General features: G+C 51.7%; 1 protein-coding gene across 1 annotated transcript; it reads right to left on the bottom strand.

The window, feature by feature from the left end:
• Window positions 1-7,229, bottom strand: LOC125320293 (serine/threonine-protein kinase PAK 3-like). Its single transcript, XM_048292428.1, has 9 exons — window positions 7,028-7,229; window positions 6,535-6,703; window positions 4,438-4,501; window positions 3,700-3,748; window positions 2,818-2,930; window positions 2,035-2,152; window positions 1,118-1,217; window positions 478-674; window positions 1-9 (listed from the first exon to the last, which is right to left on the bottom strand). Exons 1-9 carry the CDS (start codon window positions 7,058-7,060, stop codon window positions 1-3), a joined length of 852 nt encoding a protein of 283 aa, XP_048148385.1. The 5' UTR covers window positions 7,061-7,229.
• Between the last annotated feature and the right edge of the window lie 9,176 nt (window positions 7,230-16,405).

Below are 16,405 nucleotides of genomic sequence, written 5' to 3'. Positions count from 1 at the left end.
TCAGCAACACTGCACAAGAAGCAGAAGATACTATGTGGCCTTTACACCCTCATGCCCAGGTTTTAGGCAAGTGACAAGAAACTGTACAGGGAGTGCAGTTCTTCTCTAGAAAACCACTGCTTTAGAGACTTTGTTGGTTTGGGTTTCTTTCCTTCTTTTCTGGAAATGTAACACCAGCTCTGAGATGTGTGTTTCGTGTTATTAGAGACATCTACACAGACAGACGAGCTGGAACAACTTAAAACCCAAAGGAAAGTGTTGCCTGAGAATGGAGAGTGTTTGCACTCAGGTGAGGCCTGAGTTCCCCCACTGATGCAACCAAAACTACAGCAGATGCTGATGTACTGCAGGGCCATTTTTAGAAGGGGACCTTGGTGGAAGCAGTGCCAGCAGATGGCAATGGGATTTTGTCTGATGGAGGACAGAACACAGGATAGGTGAAAAAGACAGAGGGATCAGTGAGTATTTGCTCCTTACCGAGGTAGGACTTCTATTCCAGTGAGGAACTTCTTGTTCCACCATTTCGATTCCCACAATTCCAAGAGACCATATGTCCACTTTGGGGCCATATGGTTGACCTTTCACAACCTCAGGCGCCATCCACCAAGACGTGCCGACCACTGAGCTCCTTCGATTCTGCTCAGGGGTGAGCTGAGCAGAGAGGCCAAAATCAGCTGAGGGGAACAAAAAAGTTCTGTACAATTAGGAAACCAAGCGAAAGAACTCCCCACTGTAAGTCTGCGAATGCATTGTTGAATCTCCTGGAAATCCATCCCTGCTCTGTTTCCTCAGGACTTTAGCCAAGGAAATATGGAAGTGTCTGCTTCCAAAAATCCCCACATTTTTTAATGCTGCCCCCAGAAGTGGCTTTTATTCCCTGGAACCTTTAGATTGTAGCTCCCTCCCTCTGGAAGGGACACACACAGACCCAAACCAGTGCCACTCTGGACTGCTTTTTCCTCGCCACACCTCTGTGCACGTTGCAACTGTGCCTTCGGCTCGCTGCAGGGGTCCCTGCACTGCCACCAGCACCACTTTGGGGGAAGTGGCAGTCACTCAAAAGCAGCCCCAAACCCCACATCCCCGGAACGCTGTGCCTGGCCAAGAATATACCAACCCAGCTTGACAGAGCCGTCAGTTCTCAGAAGGATGTTGCAGCTCTTCACGTCTCGATGGATGACATAGTTTGAGTGAAGAAAATCCAGTCCTTGCAGGCACTGAGAGAGAAAACAGAGACAGGAGGATAAAAATTAGTGGTGTGATTTGAGCACACAAGAAAGGAAACAGCTCTAAAATATTCCCTTTCCAGGGGAATGGAGTGTAATGGCAGAACACAGTGCCATTGAGAGGAAGAGCTTGCTGCTCCAACACTACCTTTCTAAGGGAAGGCACGTCAGCTTTTGAGAGAGCCAACGGGAATTGCTGTTCTAGACTGTCCTCTGCAAGCCAGCCAGAATGACTGCTGCTGCAGTGGATGTGCTTTCTTCATCCAGAGGACAAACAAGGGTTTGCCAAGAAAGAAAGAGTCCCTCCCTTTGCTGTGAAGTGGGTCACTTTTGGGTGGGAGGCTGCATGGCAAAGGTTTTATTGCTGGCCTCAGCACAGACTTGGAAGTATCACATGAGTCACCTTTCAGAAGCAAACAGCATTTTGGGTGCACTGCTATCCTTTTCAGCTGAGGACTCTGAGAAATGAGTCTCTTTTAGCATTAGTTTCAAATTCTGCCACCAGCACCTTTGCTTTTACAGGCAAGGAATGCAGTGAAGACAGGCTCCAGGCAAACATTCAGAGAGGCAAGGTGGAGCACAGCAAATACAAATACAAGAGACAGAGTGAGAATGCAACAGCAGGAGATAAGAGTACAAGAACAGAGCACAGTGAGGGCAGGCACACTGCCACGCAGTTCACCTGCTTCCCCATAGCATAGCAGCCACACAGATGCAAAGTTTGGCACATGGAACCACTCCAGTTCTCCGCCCCTGTTTCCCAGACAATCCTGCCCAAGCCCTCGGAAGCACAGGTGGGATTCTTGACCTCCCGACTGATGGCTGCCATCTCATATTCAGATATGTACATCTCATCGATGGCATCACTCAGAGTGCCTCCATCCATGTACTCCATCACCAGCCAGAGTTCATCATCCACAAGGTAGCTGAAAGAAGGAAATGAGGCCATGGAGATGAACGTGCATGGCTAGGCTACTGTTTGGAAAAGACAACGACTGATTCTTGTTTCCAGGTCCCTTTGAAATGAGGACAGACTCAAAGGAATAGACGTTCCCTCTAGGCTGTGCAGTGATTGCAGTCTGTGCTGTGTCAAGGAGAAAGGCACAGCTGTGAAAAAGGAGATGTCTTAGATGGCCAGCAAGTGAAAAACGCAGTTTACTAACAGCCCAGGTAAAAAGCTGTCACACATGGTGTTTATGGAAAAAAAGCACCTAGTCTTCCTGGCATGCACAGCAATGGAAAAGAGGGGCTGCAGTCCAAGGGAAATCCTCTCTTGGATGATTCATCAGCATTTAAGACTCTTGAGAAAAACCAAGCCCCAAGACAACATGGTGGCAGTGAACTTCGAGGGTATTGACTTAGTAAGATAGCGCTGGTCAAGGCTTTTGAAGAATTTTCCAACTATGTGTGCCAGGGAAGACTAATGCAGACAAAATGCACTCTCTTCCCATCCACTGGAGATGAGTAGAGAAATAATGATTGGTCAATAATTAATGGCTCTATTTTCTGCCACGGACCAAAGCGGGTTTTTGACCTCTCATGCTTGCAGTAGGTAAACAAACATTCATGGGATAAGACCACGACCACTCACCTGTCTAAATAGTTGACCAGGTTGGGATTCCTATTCATCTTCATGACCATGAGTTCATTGACAGTTACTTCCTTTCTCCGCAGTCCTTGGAGATTAATTTTCTTTATGGCCACCTAAAATGACAATGACAATCAGTACCTTGAGAAGTTGGTGGCACGAGACCACAACGCACATGGAGCGAGTGATTTTGGAATGACACAGCCAAGCTGTGCCGAAGTGCCTTGTGATTAGACACTGGAGTAATTAGGAACTGACATTCCAACAGCCCATGTCTCCGCTCCCTTGAGGCCAGAAACAGGACACATGGCCACTGACGTTTTGCCTTGTCCACTTGGTAACAATGGTGTCTCAACTATCACCCACAAAGCTCTGCCCACACTCTCTGCTGAGTGCACAGAAGTAATCCAAGCCTTGCTACTCTATGGATACAGATCCTGGGCTATAAGCAGGGCTTAGGGCTTTTAGGGACACCTTGCAGACCCCTCCCTACGTGCAGTTCCCAAGTGCAGCACTGCAGGTTGCTAAGGAACTACCAGGAAGATTCAGACGTATTTGCTGGCAGCCAGAAATGAGAATTCAGGACTCTGAAGCTGTAGCCACAAAAAAGCAGTGAGATGCTCTAAGGCACCACCTTTGTTTTAGCCACTGAGAGCGAGTGAGCACTTCCTTCTCCAAAAGGAACCACTGCTCTCCTTGCCTTCCTTCTGGCAGCTGAGAAGGACAAACACTGTCCCAAATGTATTTTGCAGGCTGGCACCAGTCTGTGCTTCTTGTGCCTTTGCAGCACAGCTGTCCCGGTGACCCAAAGCTCCAGCCACAACTCACACCAGAGCGGGAAAGCCCTCAAGAGCTGCAGAATCTGCAGGGACTGTTGACATTTACCTCTCCTCCTGTGGCATTGTCGAGTGCTCTACAAACTTCTCCAAAACCCCTAGAAATAAAACAGCAGCAAAGAAAGGAGAAGCTGTTTAGATCTTGGAGTGAAAGCCAGCCCAGACAGGAGATCTCTGCTGTAAGTGCCTAAAACCTGCAGGAGGCATGAGGGGTCTGCCAGAGGGCACATGATGCATTTTTCCTCTCAAGTGCATGGGCACTGGGCCTGTTCCTGAAGCTTTGGGCTTTAGTGCCTCAGCTCAAAAAGAGAGCTTATTCTTTCATCTTGAGTTTCAGTTTCTAAACTGTGTGGTTCTAATCCTGAGCACCGAGTATTTCCTTCAGCAAACTCTTGGAAAGAACTGTTCCTGAGAACTGTTATCTGACAGCTACCGGGGGGTAGGCTGCTCTTTCAGGCAAGCAAGATTCTCTTTCATTAGTGTGGCCGTATGATTTTGAGACATACAAAAATGCTAAGGAAATTAACACACAGCTGTCCCACACTTGAGAGACAGGAGATCTTCCAGCTCCTGTTCCTTGCTGCAGGCAAGACTGTGGCAGCATGGAGATGTCTTTGACAATGCCTTCTGACCACACGTACAAATTCTGCCCAGCACTGAGAGATGGGCCAATCTAACCCCAGTGTCTCAACATGTTTGCAGCTTGCCTGACTTCACACTTGGTAGATGTTCCACCAGCAGAACACCCGGCCCATGGTTTTGTAGAAGAAACTGTGGTTGGACTCACCCACTGCCGATATTTTCCAGTTCAGTGTATTTCGTCACCGGATTTTCCATGCTCACCATTTTGCCTGAGGGAAACAAAGTGTAAGATGCTCACTTTAAAGCAGAGATGCCACCTTCCAGGAGATACAAAAGGCAGCCCCATTGTCTGGGGCTCTGAGCCTTTTGTGGTCATCTGGGTAACAACAACAACAGCGACAAGAACCACAACAGCAACAGCAACAAGCCAGGCAGCTCTGCAGCACAGATGGCCAGCACTGAGACTGATATTCTACAGTCCTCTGAAGAGATCTCTTGAGAGGAAACAAAGCCCAGAGAGATGCATTCCCAGGAGAGGAGGGCATCTTCTCCACCTTTCGCAGTTTGCCAGAAGAATGCCTTTCTCTTTGTAAACCAGAGCAGCTCATGTTGTGACCAATACCAACGGGGCTTTCAGCATCAGGATGCTCAGCCTTTATGGGCAGGCTGAGTTCAAAGATGCCCGTGCCCCATGTGAAGAACCACACTGCTTGTCTTCACCCTGACTGTGCGGATCAGTCGCTCGCATCGGACTCGCCCTCTCAGCTCCGCACGCGTCCCCGTCTTCCCAGCTCGGCACAGCGGCCGTGGGCAGCAAGGACAGCAGTGCTCCTCAGGCGCCGGCGTGGCACGGACAGCTGCCCAGAGGAGATGCTGAGCCTCTCGTGAGTCCAGGCCGTGCGATGCAGAAGCCGGCCCAGACGAGGGGCTGCTGCCTCCCGGCAGCTCCGCGCTGCAGCGGCCGGGCAGCAGCAGGACTCTCTCAGCTAAGGAAGGCTCCAGCTCTGCAGTCGCACCGGCCGTCAGGGGCAGGGCAGGTACCACAGCAAGGCTGGGAAGGGCCAAGGATGAGCACTGACAAGCACTGGCCAGAAGCCACAGCCAGGCCGAGCCCCGTTACAAGCTCTTGCCCCCTTTCAGGACACAAGAGGATTGGCTTTGAGATCAGACACACCGAGGTGCACATCAATGCCCTTTTTGTCCCAACAGGTGATGGTAGACACAGAGTCAACTGGGCTCTGTTCTCAGCCCCACCAGGTCTTACTTGAGAGCCCAGCACTGGCAGCTGTTACGGGCAGGAAGCAGATTAAATGGGTTGTGCTGCAGAATCACAAAGGGCTTCATGTGTTTTCCTAGAGAGTGAGCTGTGCAGGGGTTGGCCCAACGGGCAGCATTCTAACAGTCATGGGAATGATTGGGAATCAGGAATGAAAAAGTGCCACGGATCTGAGGGATAGACAGTGGATGGGCTGGTGGCTCACTCCTGAGGGCAGTGCAGTTTTACCTGACCACACCACATCGATGTGTCTCTTGGACACATCCTTATAAGCATAAAACTAGGATATTAAATAGGGATTGTTATAAAAGTATCTGCTTTTTCTTTGGGGACATGTGGAAAACACCTCTTGCTCTCAATTTGTGCTGTCACTTGATGTTTTTTCAAAGAAGTGGTCATTGGCAAAAATTTGCATTGTCATAAAAACCAACTGTAGATGTAGTAGTGGTAATAGTAACAGTCATAAAAATTACACCAATAAGACACATGAGGCAGAAGAGCTCCTTCAGGATGGAGAAAAACAACTTCACAAAAAAAAAAAAAAAAAGCCCAAACCAAACCAAACAAAAACCAAAAAAAACACCAACCAAAATCCTTACAAACCCACCAAAAGACAAAACCCAAAAACCAAACAATTTCTGTGAAGATCTTTTGCTCTGATGAATGCTGAGAAATCAGGAGTCTAAGGAGAATTTAGGAAGCCAAATATTCTGTTCAGTTTGGCCACTAGCACAGAGGACTTGCCTAGACCATTTGCTAGGTCACAGCCTTCTACTGATCCAGGAACAGTCCCTGCTTCTGCCTTCAGCAGAGAGGGAAGCTCAGGCAAACCCAAGGCAGTCTGAGCTGTGCTCAGAGGCAGCAGGAACACCCAGAGCACTCCCTCGCTGCCTCGAAGCACAGCACTTCCTGCGAGGAGTCCTGAATGTCCCTGTGACACCAAACTGCGGAGGAACATTTGGCACAGCTATGCTGACACAGGCCCACAATACACTGTCCCTCACACAAGAAATACACAAGACATACTCAGTAGCTCCAGGAAGTAATCTTCCATCTCCTGTTGATGGGAAGAAGCTGTGTCAGTGTTGGAGCTGAGCAAACTGCCCTGGCTCCACTTCTCAGGCTGGGCTGCAAAGGCTCCTTTAGACAATGCTGCTGCTGCTGGAGCAGGTTCCATGAGAGAGCCTGTGGAGATCTGAGACAAGAAATGAGTTTGTGTCAGAAAGTGTGGCTGGCAGAGATTGCCCTGGGATCACATTTCAAGTGCAGGCCCATAGGAAGCTGCTTTCAGCCACATGCAGGGCTCTTAAAATGGATTTTTTTGGATGTCCACTTCTCAAACCGGATGGGTCAAAACCAAAGGCCTATTTTACTTGAGCTCATGGCCAGATTCATGTTCCATTTTCATGGAGTTTCTGAAGGACGACTGCCGCAATGACTATTCCACTTCCTCCCAAGCACTCTTTTCCCCCTCCAAGGGCTATGGACACACTTGCACCTCCTTGTTCTAATGTTCTACCTGCTCCCATTGAGTCCCCCTTTCTTCCACCATCTTCAGGACGGGCTCAAGCTGCAGCAGGGACAGTTCCTGTGCCCCACGCCAGCCTTGGGGCTCTTTGTGGCCAATCACTTGCTGGAAGTCTTTGCAGGCTGCCAGGTGAGATGTCCACACTTCCACCTCAAGTCAAACACAACAAAGCAGTCAGACGCTACAGCTTATCCCTGTCAGCTGTGGGTCACAGACTGTGAGGAAAGGGAAAGAACAGGTTCACAAGGGATACAGACAGCTTGTTTCAAGATCCATCAGGGTCACCAAGTTGACCTGCAAAAACACCTCAAGAAACAAGGAGAGCAGGAACAGGCCAGCAGGAATCCATTTGGATGACTGCTGGCCAACAGGCCAAAGGACTAGTCGCACTGTCCAGGGCAGCAGCTGAGATTCAGCAGCCCAGGACGTGTCCTTCAGAGTGGCTGTGATAGAGACCACAGCAGGATGACACTCAGAGACATCACCCAGCTCGCCTGCTGCTCTGCAGAGGAAAGGTAGGAAGGGCAGAAAGCACCAGTTTGGTGACTGCAGCAGCTATCTCTGTTTCACTCGCTTTTCTAGAACCTCTTGCTTTTGGAGTAGAAGATTAATTGCCTCTTGGATGATTTGCATTCCTTCATCCAGCCTCTTCTCCCTTGCCTTGATCCTAGCCTCAGTTTCCTGCAGCTCTGCCTGCAGTTGTTTGTCGATGTTCCGTAAAGAAGAAGAGAGAGGATGTTTCATGAGTGGAGTGGCTTCAGCTCTTACACTCACCTGGTCTTGTAGATCGCTCCTGTGCTGATGGAGACTCTTCTCCTCTTGGATGCTTCTGACGTCTTCCTTGTTCCTCTTCTTTGCAGCTTGGATGTCACTCTGGGCTTTGGGCAGCTCTGCTTGTGGCTCTGCCTTGATGTTCTGTACACACAAATGCAGAGCAAGTGACTGGGAGCTGCCATCAGGCTCAGCTTTTTCCTCTTTCGGCCTCAAAATCATATTCATTCAGCCACTCTCTTCTGCTTCCCTACCCAGCTCTGCTTCCATTGGAACCCTCCCGTCCTGGGGCTGGTCTCTGCAGATGACAAGGCTCTGTGCTTTCAGTGCCAGTGGGACTCCTGGCCTCCTCAGTCCCAAGAGCTCCGTTTTATGTCCCTGTTCCTGCCCTTCACTCTGTCACCTGGCTAGTCAGGCTCACCTGGCCATTCTCTTGTGGCTCTTCCACCTGCTGCCTGAGCTGCTCCAGCTGCTCTTGGGCTGGGAACAGCTCTCCCCAAGTCTGGCAAGGCATCTCTGGTAGAGCAATCTGCTCATGCTCTTTCTCTAGAAGGAGCTGCACAGAAAGCAAGAGAAGATGGGTTTCAACTTCCCATAAAACATTTGTGGGGCAGGACTCAGAGACTGATGGGCTCACACATTCCCAAAGCACTGTGCTGCTGCTCTCCTGGGTCCTTCTCTGCCCATGGGGAGGCACAGATTCCAAAGTGACACTGGCAGTACAGTCAGGGTCCATCTGGGACTGAAGCTCCAACAGAAACTTAGGCATCTGACAGGGAACGTGGGGCATTTCTCAAGGCTCTGCTGAGGACCTTGCTCCTCTTCTGCCGTGTCCTGTTTGTCTTTCAGAAGTGACTGACACCCAGCCCTGTCCCACAGCCCCACCCTGGCTCTGCAGGTGGCTTCCTGTGTGAGCTTGCTCCTTGTGAGAGACACTTCTGGAGTCATGTTCTCTTCAGGCCTGCACTGCCATTCCTGCCTTTCTGACATCTACACTCTTGTTACAAATCCTGGATTATTCAGGAGATGAGCATGCGCACAAAGACCCTCCAATGGAGGTCAGAGGGCCTCTATGGCCACCTCAGTATATGGAGGAGGACCAAGGTGTTTATTGTCCTCCCTCTTTTGTCAACTGAGAATCCTGACCGGCAGTAACAGAGACCCTCATAAGGCCCCATTAACAAATTAACTTAGACACCCTTCAGGATGCCAGTGAAGGAAACCGTGTGTCCTGTAATGCATGTTTGACCAGAGTCACCAAACCCCACCTAGAGGATGGGATTGTTCCACACCCATAGGACAGACCAAACTTTAAAGGATAAACAGGGGGAGGAGAAAACCTCTGAGGGAAAAAAACAACCATCTCTGGAGGGGGAAACATCTCTGCCTGCTCGGGATTGATCGATGGAACATGTCTCTCCTCCTCTCCTGAAAGGATGTCTTTAGGTGAGCTTTGCACCTCCAATTGCCTTGGAGCAGAGACAGGAAGTTTCAGATAGATGGATAGATAGATCGATCGATCGATCTATCTGTTATCATCTCTCTTTTCCTATGCTTTCTGTCACTACACACATCAACACTTGGTAGCCAGTGCCCTGGTAAGCGGCAATCCTGAACTTGTTCTCCTGTTGCTTCAATAAACCACACTCTTGGAGAACCTAGAGCAGGAAGGTCCTTAAGGAATGCAATCAGACCCAGGGCACTGCACTGGGAACTGCACTCTTTGTGCATCTGTACTGGGGCAAGTTCTTCTCTTGGACTCAACCAGACTGATGAAGTTAAAGTGGCTGCACTTCAGAAATGAAGCTGAGCCCCTCCCAGTCCCTCTGATCTCTGAGGACCAGCTGGAATGCAAGGGTGTTGATTTCCTGCTGAATTCCCATACCTGGAATACAACGCATTCTGATCCCCTGGGCTGCGAAAAGGCACGGGCGCTGTTAACCTGAAAGTGATGTGCAAGGCCCTACTGGCTGGCCAGCCACCAGAACAGCTCCTTCTGCACAACCGTCCCTGCCCAAAGCACGTGTTCTCATGCAAAAATACTGCAAATTCCAGAACCACCACCTTGCAAACTATAATTCCAGCAGAATCTTGTCCAGTGCTAGAAAAGAGCATAAAGGTGGAGCAAAAACACATTTGCTTGCTGAGAAAGAAAATACAGGGCTTCTACTCCTAGGAAACCAACAAACCAACAAACAAAGACATGAAAGTTTCACCTACTTCAGAGCTACAGCTTTGTCCACATCTCGGCTCCAACGCAGTTTTCAAATGGGAGTTTGAAAAACAGACTCCACAACAGAAAGTAGCTGCAGAAGCATGGCAGCCTCTGGCTTCTGCCACGGAAGAAGGGTTCCCAACTGCGCACTTTGTTTCTTTTGCCACACGGGACAAGAGTGGCCCCACACAGGTCCCTGGACAACACAACCATCTCTTTGCAGCTTATCAAAAGCAAAACCACAGGCGCGCTCAGAGCCCCTGTCAGCTCTGCTCCTGACTGCTCTGCCTGAAGAGGCGAAAGAACAACCTGGCAACAAAGGCACCAAAGCCCCTGACTTCATCAAGCAGCAGCTCCCCGTCCCCAGTGTGTCTCTGAACTACTCCCAGGTAGGCCCACCCAAGCAGCTCCTGTGGACAAACCACCCCAAACAACTCGTGTGCTCACATCAACACCTTTTGTGCCAGCAGCTACTTGGCCAGCCTGCGCAGTGGGACACGTCTCTCCAGGCCACCGTGTCCCCTACGTGTGTGGCAAGGCTGAGAGCGGTGTCCTTTGAGCGCTCCCTCCTCTGGGGACAGGGGAGCCTTCACGATTCACGTTTGCCCCTCTTGGAATCCCAGCAAGCTGGGGCCTAAACATGACAGCTCAAAGGCCGTGTTCCAGCTCTCACTGGCTGGCGGGAATCGCTAGGTCCTGGCAGGACTCCAGCACTCAGCATCCTCGGCCACCACCAGCAAGTGCTGGCCGCTCAGAAACTTGCAGCTCTCATTTCCTCTAAAGGCAGCCCCAACCACAACTGGCACTTACTGGCTCAGGACGTTCAGGTTTGCGTCTGACCACGGCTGGAGATTTCTGGACATTTTGCACCCTTTTGGCCTCTCTTCCAGGAGCAGAGGGAGCCAGAGGAGAGCCTGCGATTGGTTCTGTGCTCTGTGGAGAGGCAGCAGCGTGAGGGACAGGCCGTTACCTGTCATTTCTAACCTTATCTCTATTCAGCTCTACAACCAGCTCTACTAAGGAGAAATCATAGCCTTGGATAGCAATGGGATTCCAAGCGCCTCCAACTAAAGTAAAATGGCCTAATTCAACACTACTGCATATTGCTCTGAATCAGATATTGCACCCTGCCTACTCTCAGCAAGCAACCTTCTCTCTGCAAAGCTGGGCTTTAGTTCTTCAACAGCTCTCAAATGCAAAAGCAGCTATTACACAGCCATGCCTTCGCTATTGCTGCTGCACACATGGAAACCTAAAACTGCATCGCAATCTCTCCCAGGGCTGGAAAAGGGCAGGAAAGGTTGAGCAAAAGCACCTTGGCTTGCTGGAGAAAGAGAAAATAAACAGGGCTTCTCCTCCTAGCAAACTACAAACCAACAGACCAAAAGACAAAAGTGTCACCTGCTGCAGTGCCTAAAGCCCTTGCGTGCACGGAGGGGATGCTTGGCAGGGGATGCAAGGGCACTTGTGGCGAGCACTGTCATGTAGGCATTTAGGGAAGTCTGCTTGAAGGTGCCTCAGGAGCCTCCCTTTCTCCAGCCTAAAGCTGCCTCAGCACCCCCTCATGGCACTTGGGCTCCACACCCTTCCCCAGCTCCCTTGCCCTTCTCTGCACACGCTGCAGCCCCTCAAGGTCTTTCTTCTTCACAGGGGCCCACAACTGGACCCAGCACTCGAGCTGCGCCCTCACCCGTGCCCAGCACAGGGGGACGGTCACTGCCCTGCTCCTGCTGCCCCACTATTGCTGACACAGGCCAGCATGCCCTTGGCCTTCCTGGCCACCTGGGCACACGCTGGCTCACGTTCAGCTACTGTGGACCCGCACCCCTGGCTCCTTTTCTCCCACGCAGCTCCCTAGGCACAAAGTTGCACAGTTGACTTCAAATACAGCAGCCAGAACTTCAAGATCTCCTTCCTCTTCTTAACCCTACGAGACAGCACTCAAGGACCTGCACCTTTGCCCCCACTCTAGGCTCCAATGCAGTTTTCAAGTGCAGTTTGAAAAACAGACTCCACAACAGAAAGTAGCTGCAGAAGCATGGCAGCCTCTGGCTTCTGCCACGGAAGAAGGGTTCCCAACTGCGCACTTTGTTTCTTTTGCCACACGGGACAAGAGTGGCCCCACACAGGTGCCTGGACAACACAACCATCTCTTTGCAGCTTATCAAAAGCAAAACCACAGGCGCACTCAGAGCCCCTGTCAGCTCTGCTCCTGACTGCTCTGCCTGAAGAGGCAAAAGAACAACCTGGCAACAAAGGCACCAAAGCCCCTGACTTCATCAAGCAGCAGCTCCCCGTCCCCAGTGTGTCTCTGAACTACTCCCAGGTAGGCCCACCCAAGAAGCTCCTGTGGACAAACCACCCCAAACAACTCGTGTGCTCACATCAACACCTTTTGTGCCAGCAGCTACTTGGCCAGCCTGCGCAGTGGGACACGTCTCTCCAGGCCACCGTGTCCCCTACGTGTGTGGCAAGGCTGAGAGCGGTGTCCTTTGAGCGCTCCCTCCTCTGGGGACAGGGGAGCCTTCACGATTCACGTTTGCCCCTCTTGGAATCCCAGCAAGCTGGGGCCTAAACATGACAGCTCAAAGGCCGTGTTCCAGCTCTCACTGGCTGGCGGGAATCGCTAGGTCCTGGCAGGACTCCAGCACTCAGCATCCTCGGCCACCACCAGCAAGTGCTGGCCGCTCAGAAACTTGCAGCTCTCATTTCCTCTAAAGACAGCCCCAACCACAACTGGCACTTACTGGCTCAGGACGTGCAGGTTTGCGTCTGACCACGGCTGGAGATTTCTGGACATTTTGCACCCTTTTGGCCTCTCTTCCAGGAGCAGAGGGAGCCAGAGGAGAGCCTGCGATTGGTTCTGTGCTCTGTGGAGAGGCAGCAGCGTGAGGGACAGGCCGTTACCTGTCATTTCTAACCTTATCTCTATTCAGCTCTACAACCAGCTCTACTAAGGAGAAATCATAGCCTTGGATAGCAATGGGATTCCAAGCGCCTCCAACTAAAGTAAAATGGCCTAATTCAACACTACTGCATATTGCTCTGAATTAGATATTGCACCCTGCCTACTCTCAGCAAGCAACCTTCTCTCTGCAAAGCTGGGCTTTTAGTTCTTCAACAGCTCTCAAATGCAAAAGCAGCTATTACACAGCCATGCCTTCGCTATTGCTGCTGCACACATGGAAACCTAAAACTGCATCGCAATCTCTCCCAGGGCTGGAAAAGGGCAGGAAAGGTTGAGCAAAAGCACCTTGGCTTGCTGGAGAAAGAGAAAATAAACAGGGCTTCTCCTCCTAGCAAACTACAAACCAAGAGACCACAAGAAAAAATTGTCACCTGCTGCAGTGCCTAAAGCCCTTGCGTGCACGGAGGGGATGCTTGGCAGGGGATGCAAGGGCACTTGTGGCGAGCACTGTCATGTAGGCATTTAGGGAAGTCTGCTTGAAGGTGCCTCAGGAGCCTCCCTTTCTCCAGCCTAAAGCTGCCTCAGCACCCCCTCATGGCACTTGGGCTCCACACCCTTCCCCAGCTCCCTTGCCCTTCTCTGCACACGCTGCAGCCCGTCAAGGTCTTTCTTCTTCACAGGGGCCCACAACTGGACCCAGCACTCGAGCTGCGCCCTCACCCGTGCTCAGCACAGGGGGACGGTCACTGCCCTGCTCCTGCTGCCCCACTATTGCTGACACAGGCCAGCATGCCCTTGGCCTTCCTGGCCACCTGGGCACACGCTGGCTCACGTTCAGCTACTGTGGACCCGCACCCCTGGCTCCTTTTCTCCCACGCAGTTCCCCAGGCACAAGGTTGCACAGTTGACTTCAAATACAGCAGCCAGAACTTCAAGATCTCCTTCCTCTTCTTAACCCTACGAGACAGCACTCAAGGACCTGCACCTTTGCCCCCACTCTAGGCTCCAATGCAGTTTTCAAGTGCAGTTTGAAAAACAGACTCCACAACAGAAAGTAGCTGCAGAAACGTGGCAGCCTCTGGCTTCTGCCACGGAAGAAGGGTTCCCAACTGCGCACTTTGTTTCTTTTGCCACACGGGACAAGAGTGGCCCCACACAGGTGCCTGGACAACACAACCATCTCTTTGCAGCTTATCAAAAGCAAAACCACAGGCGCACTCAGAGCCCCTGTCAGCTCTGCTCCTGACTGCTCTGCCTGAAGAGGCAAAAGAACAACCTGGCAACAAAGGCACCAAAGCCCCTGACTTCATCAAGCAGCAGCTCCCCGTCCCCAGTGTGTCTCTGAACTACTCCCAGGTAGGCCCACCCAAGAAGCTCCTGTGGACAAACCACCCCAAACAACTCGTGTGCTCACATCAACACCTTTTGTGCCAGCAGCTACTTGGCCAGCCTGCGCAGTGGGACACGTCTCTCCAGGCCACCGTGTCCCCTACGTGTGTGGCAAGGCTGAGAGCGGTGTCCTTTCAGCGCTCCCTCCTCTGGGGACAGGGGAGCCTTCACGATTCACGTTTGCCCCTCTTGGAATCCCAGCAAGCTGGGGCCTAAACATGACAGCTCAAAGGCCGTGTTCCAGCTCTCACTGGCTGGCGGGAATCGCTAGGTCCTGGCAGGACTCCAGCACTCAGCATCCTCGGCCACCACCAGCAAGTGCTGGCCGCTCAGAAACTTGCAGCTCTCATTTCCTCTAAAGGCAGCCCCAACCACAACTGGCACTTACTGGCTCAGGACGTGCAGGTTTGCGTCTGACCACGGCTGGAGATTTCTGGACATTTTGCACCCTTTTGGCCTCTCTTCCAGGAGCAGAGGGAGCCAGAGGAGAGCCTGCGATTGGTTCTGTGCTCTGTGGAGAGGCAGCAGCGTGAGGGACAGGCAGTTACCTGTCATTTCTAACCTTATCTCTATTCAGCTCTACAACCAGCTCTACTAAGGAGAAATCATAGCCTTGGATAGCAATGGGATTCCAAGCGCCTCCAACTAAAGTAAAATGGCCTAATTCAACACTACTGCATATTGCTCTGAATTAGATATTGCACCCTGCCTACTCTCAGCAAGCAACCTTCTCTCTGCAAAGCTGGGCTTTGTTTTACTTCTTCAACAGCTCTCAAATGCAAAAGCAGCTATTACACAGCCATGCCTTCGCTATTGCTGCTGCACACATGGAAACCTAAAACTGCATCGCAATCTCTCCCAGGGCTGGAAAAGGGCAGGAAAGGTTGAGCAAAAGCACCTTGGCTTGCTGGAGAAAGAGAAAATAAACAGGGCTTCTCCTCCTAGCAAACTACAAACCAAGAGACCAAAAGACAAAAGTGTCACCTGCTGCAGTGCCTAAAGCCCTTGCGTGCACGGAGGGGATGCTTGGCAGGGGATGCAAGGGCACTTGTGGCGAGCACTGTCATGTAGGCGTTTAGGGAAGTCTGCTTGAAGGTCCCTCAGGAGCCTCCCTTTCTCCAGCCTAAAGCTGCCTCAGCACCTCCTCATGGCACTTGGGCTCCACACCCTTCCCCAGCTCCCTTGCCCTTCTCTGCACACGCTGCAGCCCCTCAAGGTCTTTCTTCTTCACAGGGGCCCACAACTGGACCCAGCACTCGAGCTGCGCCCTCACCCGTGCCCAGCACAGGGGGACGGTCACTGCCCTGCTCCTGCTGCCCCACTATTGCTGACACAGGCCAGCATGCCCTTGGCCTTCCTGGCCACCTGGGCACACGCTGGCTCACGTTCAGCTACTGTGGACCCGCACCCCTGGCTCCTTTTCTCCCACGCAGCTCCCCAGGCACAAGGTTGCACAGTTGACTTCAAATACAGCAGCCAGAACTTCAAGATCTCCTTCCTCTTCTTAACCCTACGAGACAGCACTCAAGGACCTGCACCTTTGCCCCCACTCTAGGCTCCAATGCAGTTTTCAAGTGCAGTTTGAAAAACAGACTCCACAACAGAAAGTAGCTGCAGAAGCATGGCAGCCTCTGGCTTCTGCCACGGAAGAAGGGTTCCCAACTGCGCACTTTGTTTCTTTTGCCACACGGGACAAGAGTGGCCCCACACAGGTCCCTGGACAACACAACCATCTCTTTGCAGCTTATCAAAAGCAAAACCACAGGCGCACTCAGAGCCCCTGTCAGCTCTGCTCCTGACTGCTCTGCCTGAAGAGGCAAAAGAACAACCTGGCAACAAAGGCACCAAAGCCCCTGACTTCATCAAGCAGCAGCTCCCCATCCCCAGTGTGTCTCTGAACTACTCCCAGGTAGGCCCACCCAAGCAGCTCCTGTGGACAAACCACCCCAAACAACTCATGTGCTCACATCAACACCTTTTGTGCCAGCAGCTACTTGGCCAGCCTGCGCAGTGGGACACGTCTCTCCAGGCCACCGTGTCCCCTACGTGTGTGGCAAGGCTGAGAGCGGTGTCCTTTGAGCGCTCC

This window comes from Corvus hawaiiensis, chromosome Z (assembly GCF_020740725.1).
Source record: "Corvus hawaiiensis isolate bCorHaw1 chromosome Z, bCorHaw1.pri.cur, whole genome shotgun sequence".
In the NCBI taxonomy this organism is placed as follows: Eukaryota; Metazoa; Chordata; class Aves; order Passeriformes; family Corvidae; genus Corvus; species Corvus hawaiiensis.
This window is presented reverse-complemented; position numbering and strand designations above follow the sequence as displayed.

Coding starts and splice junctions, on each gene's coding strand:
- LOC125320293 (XM_048292428.1), bottom strand. CDS start 7,060: ATGGTGGAAGAAAGGGGGACTCAATGGGAGCAG. Junction 6,704..7,027: donor GGGGGACTCAATGGGAGCAG/GTAGAACATTAG, acceptor TTCTTGTCTCAG/ATCTCCACAGGCTCTCTCAT. Junction 1,218..2,034: donor TGGCAGCCATCAGTCGGGAG/GTCAAGAATCCC, acceptor TTTCTCTCTCAG/TGCCTGCAAGGACTGGATTT.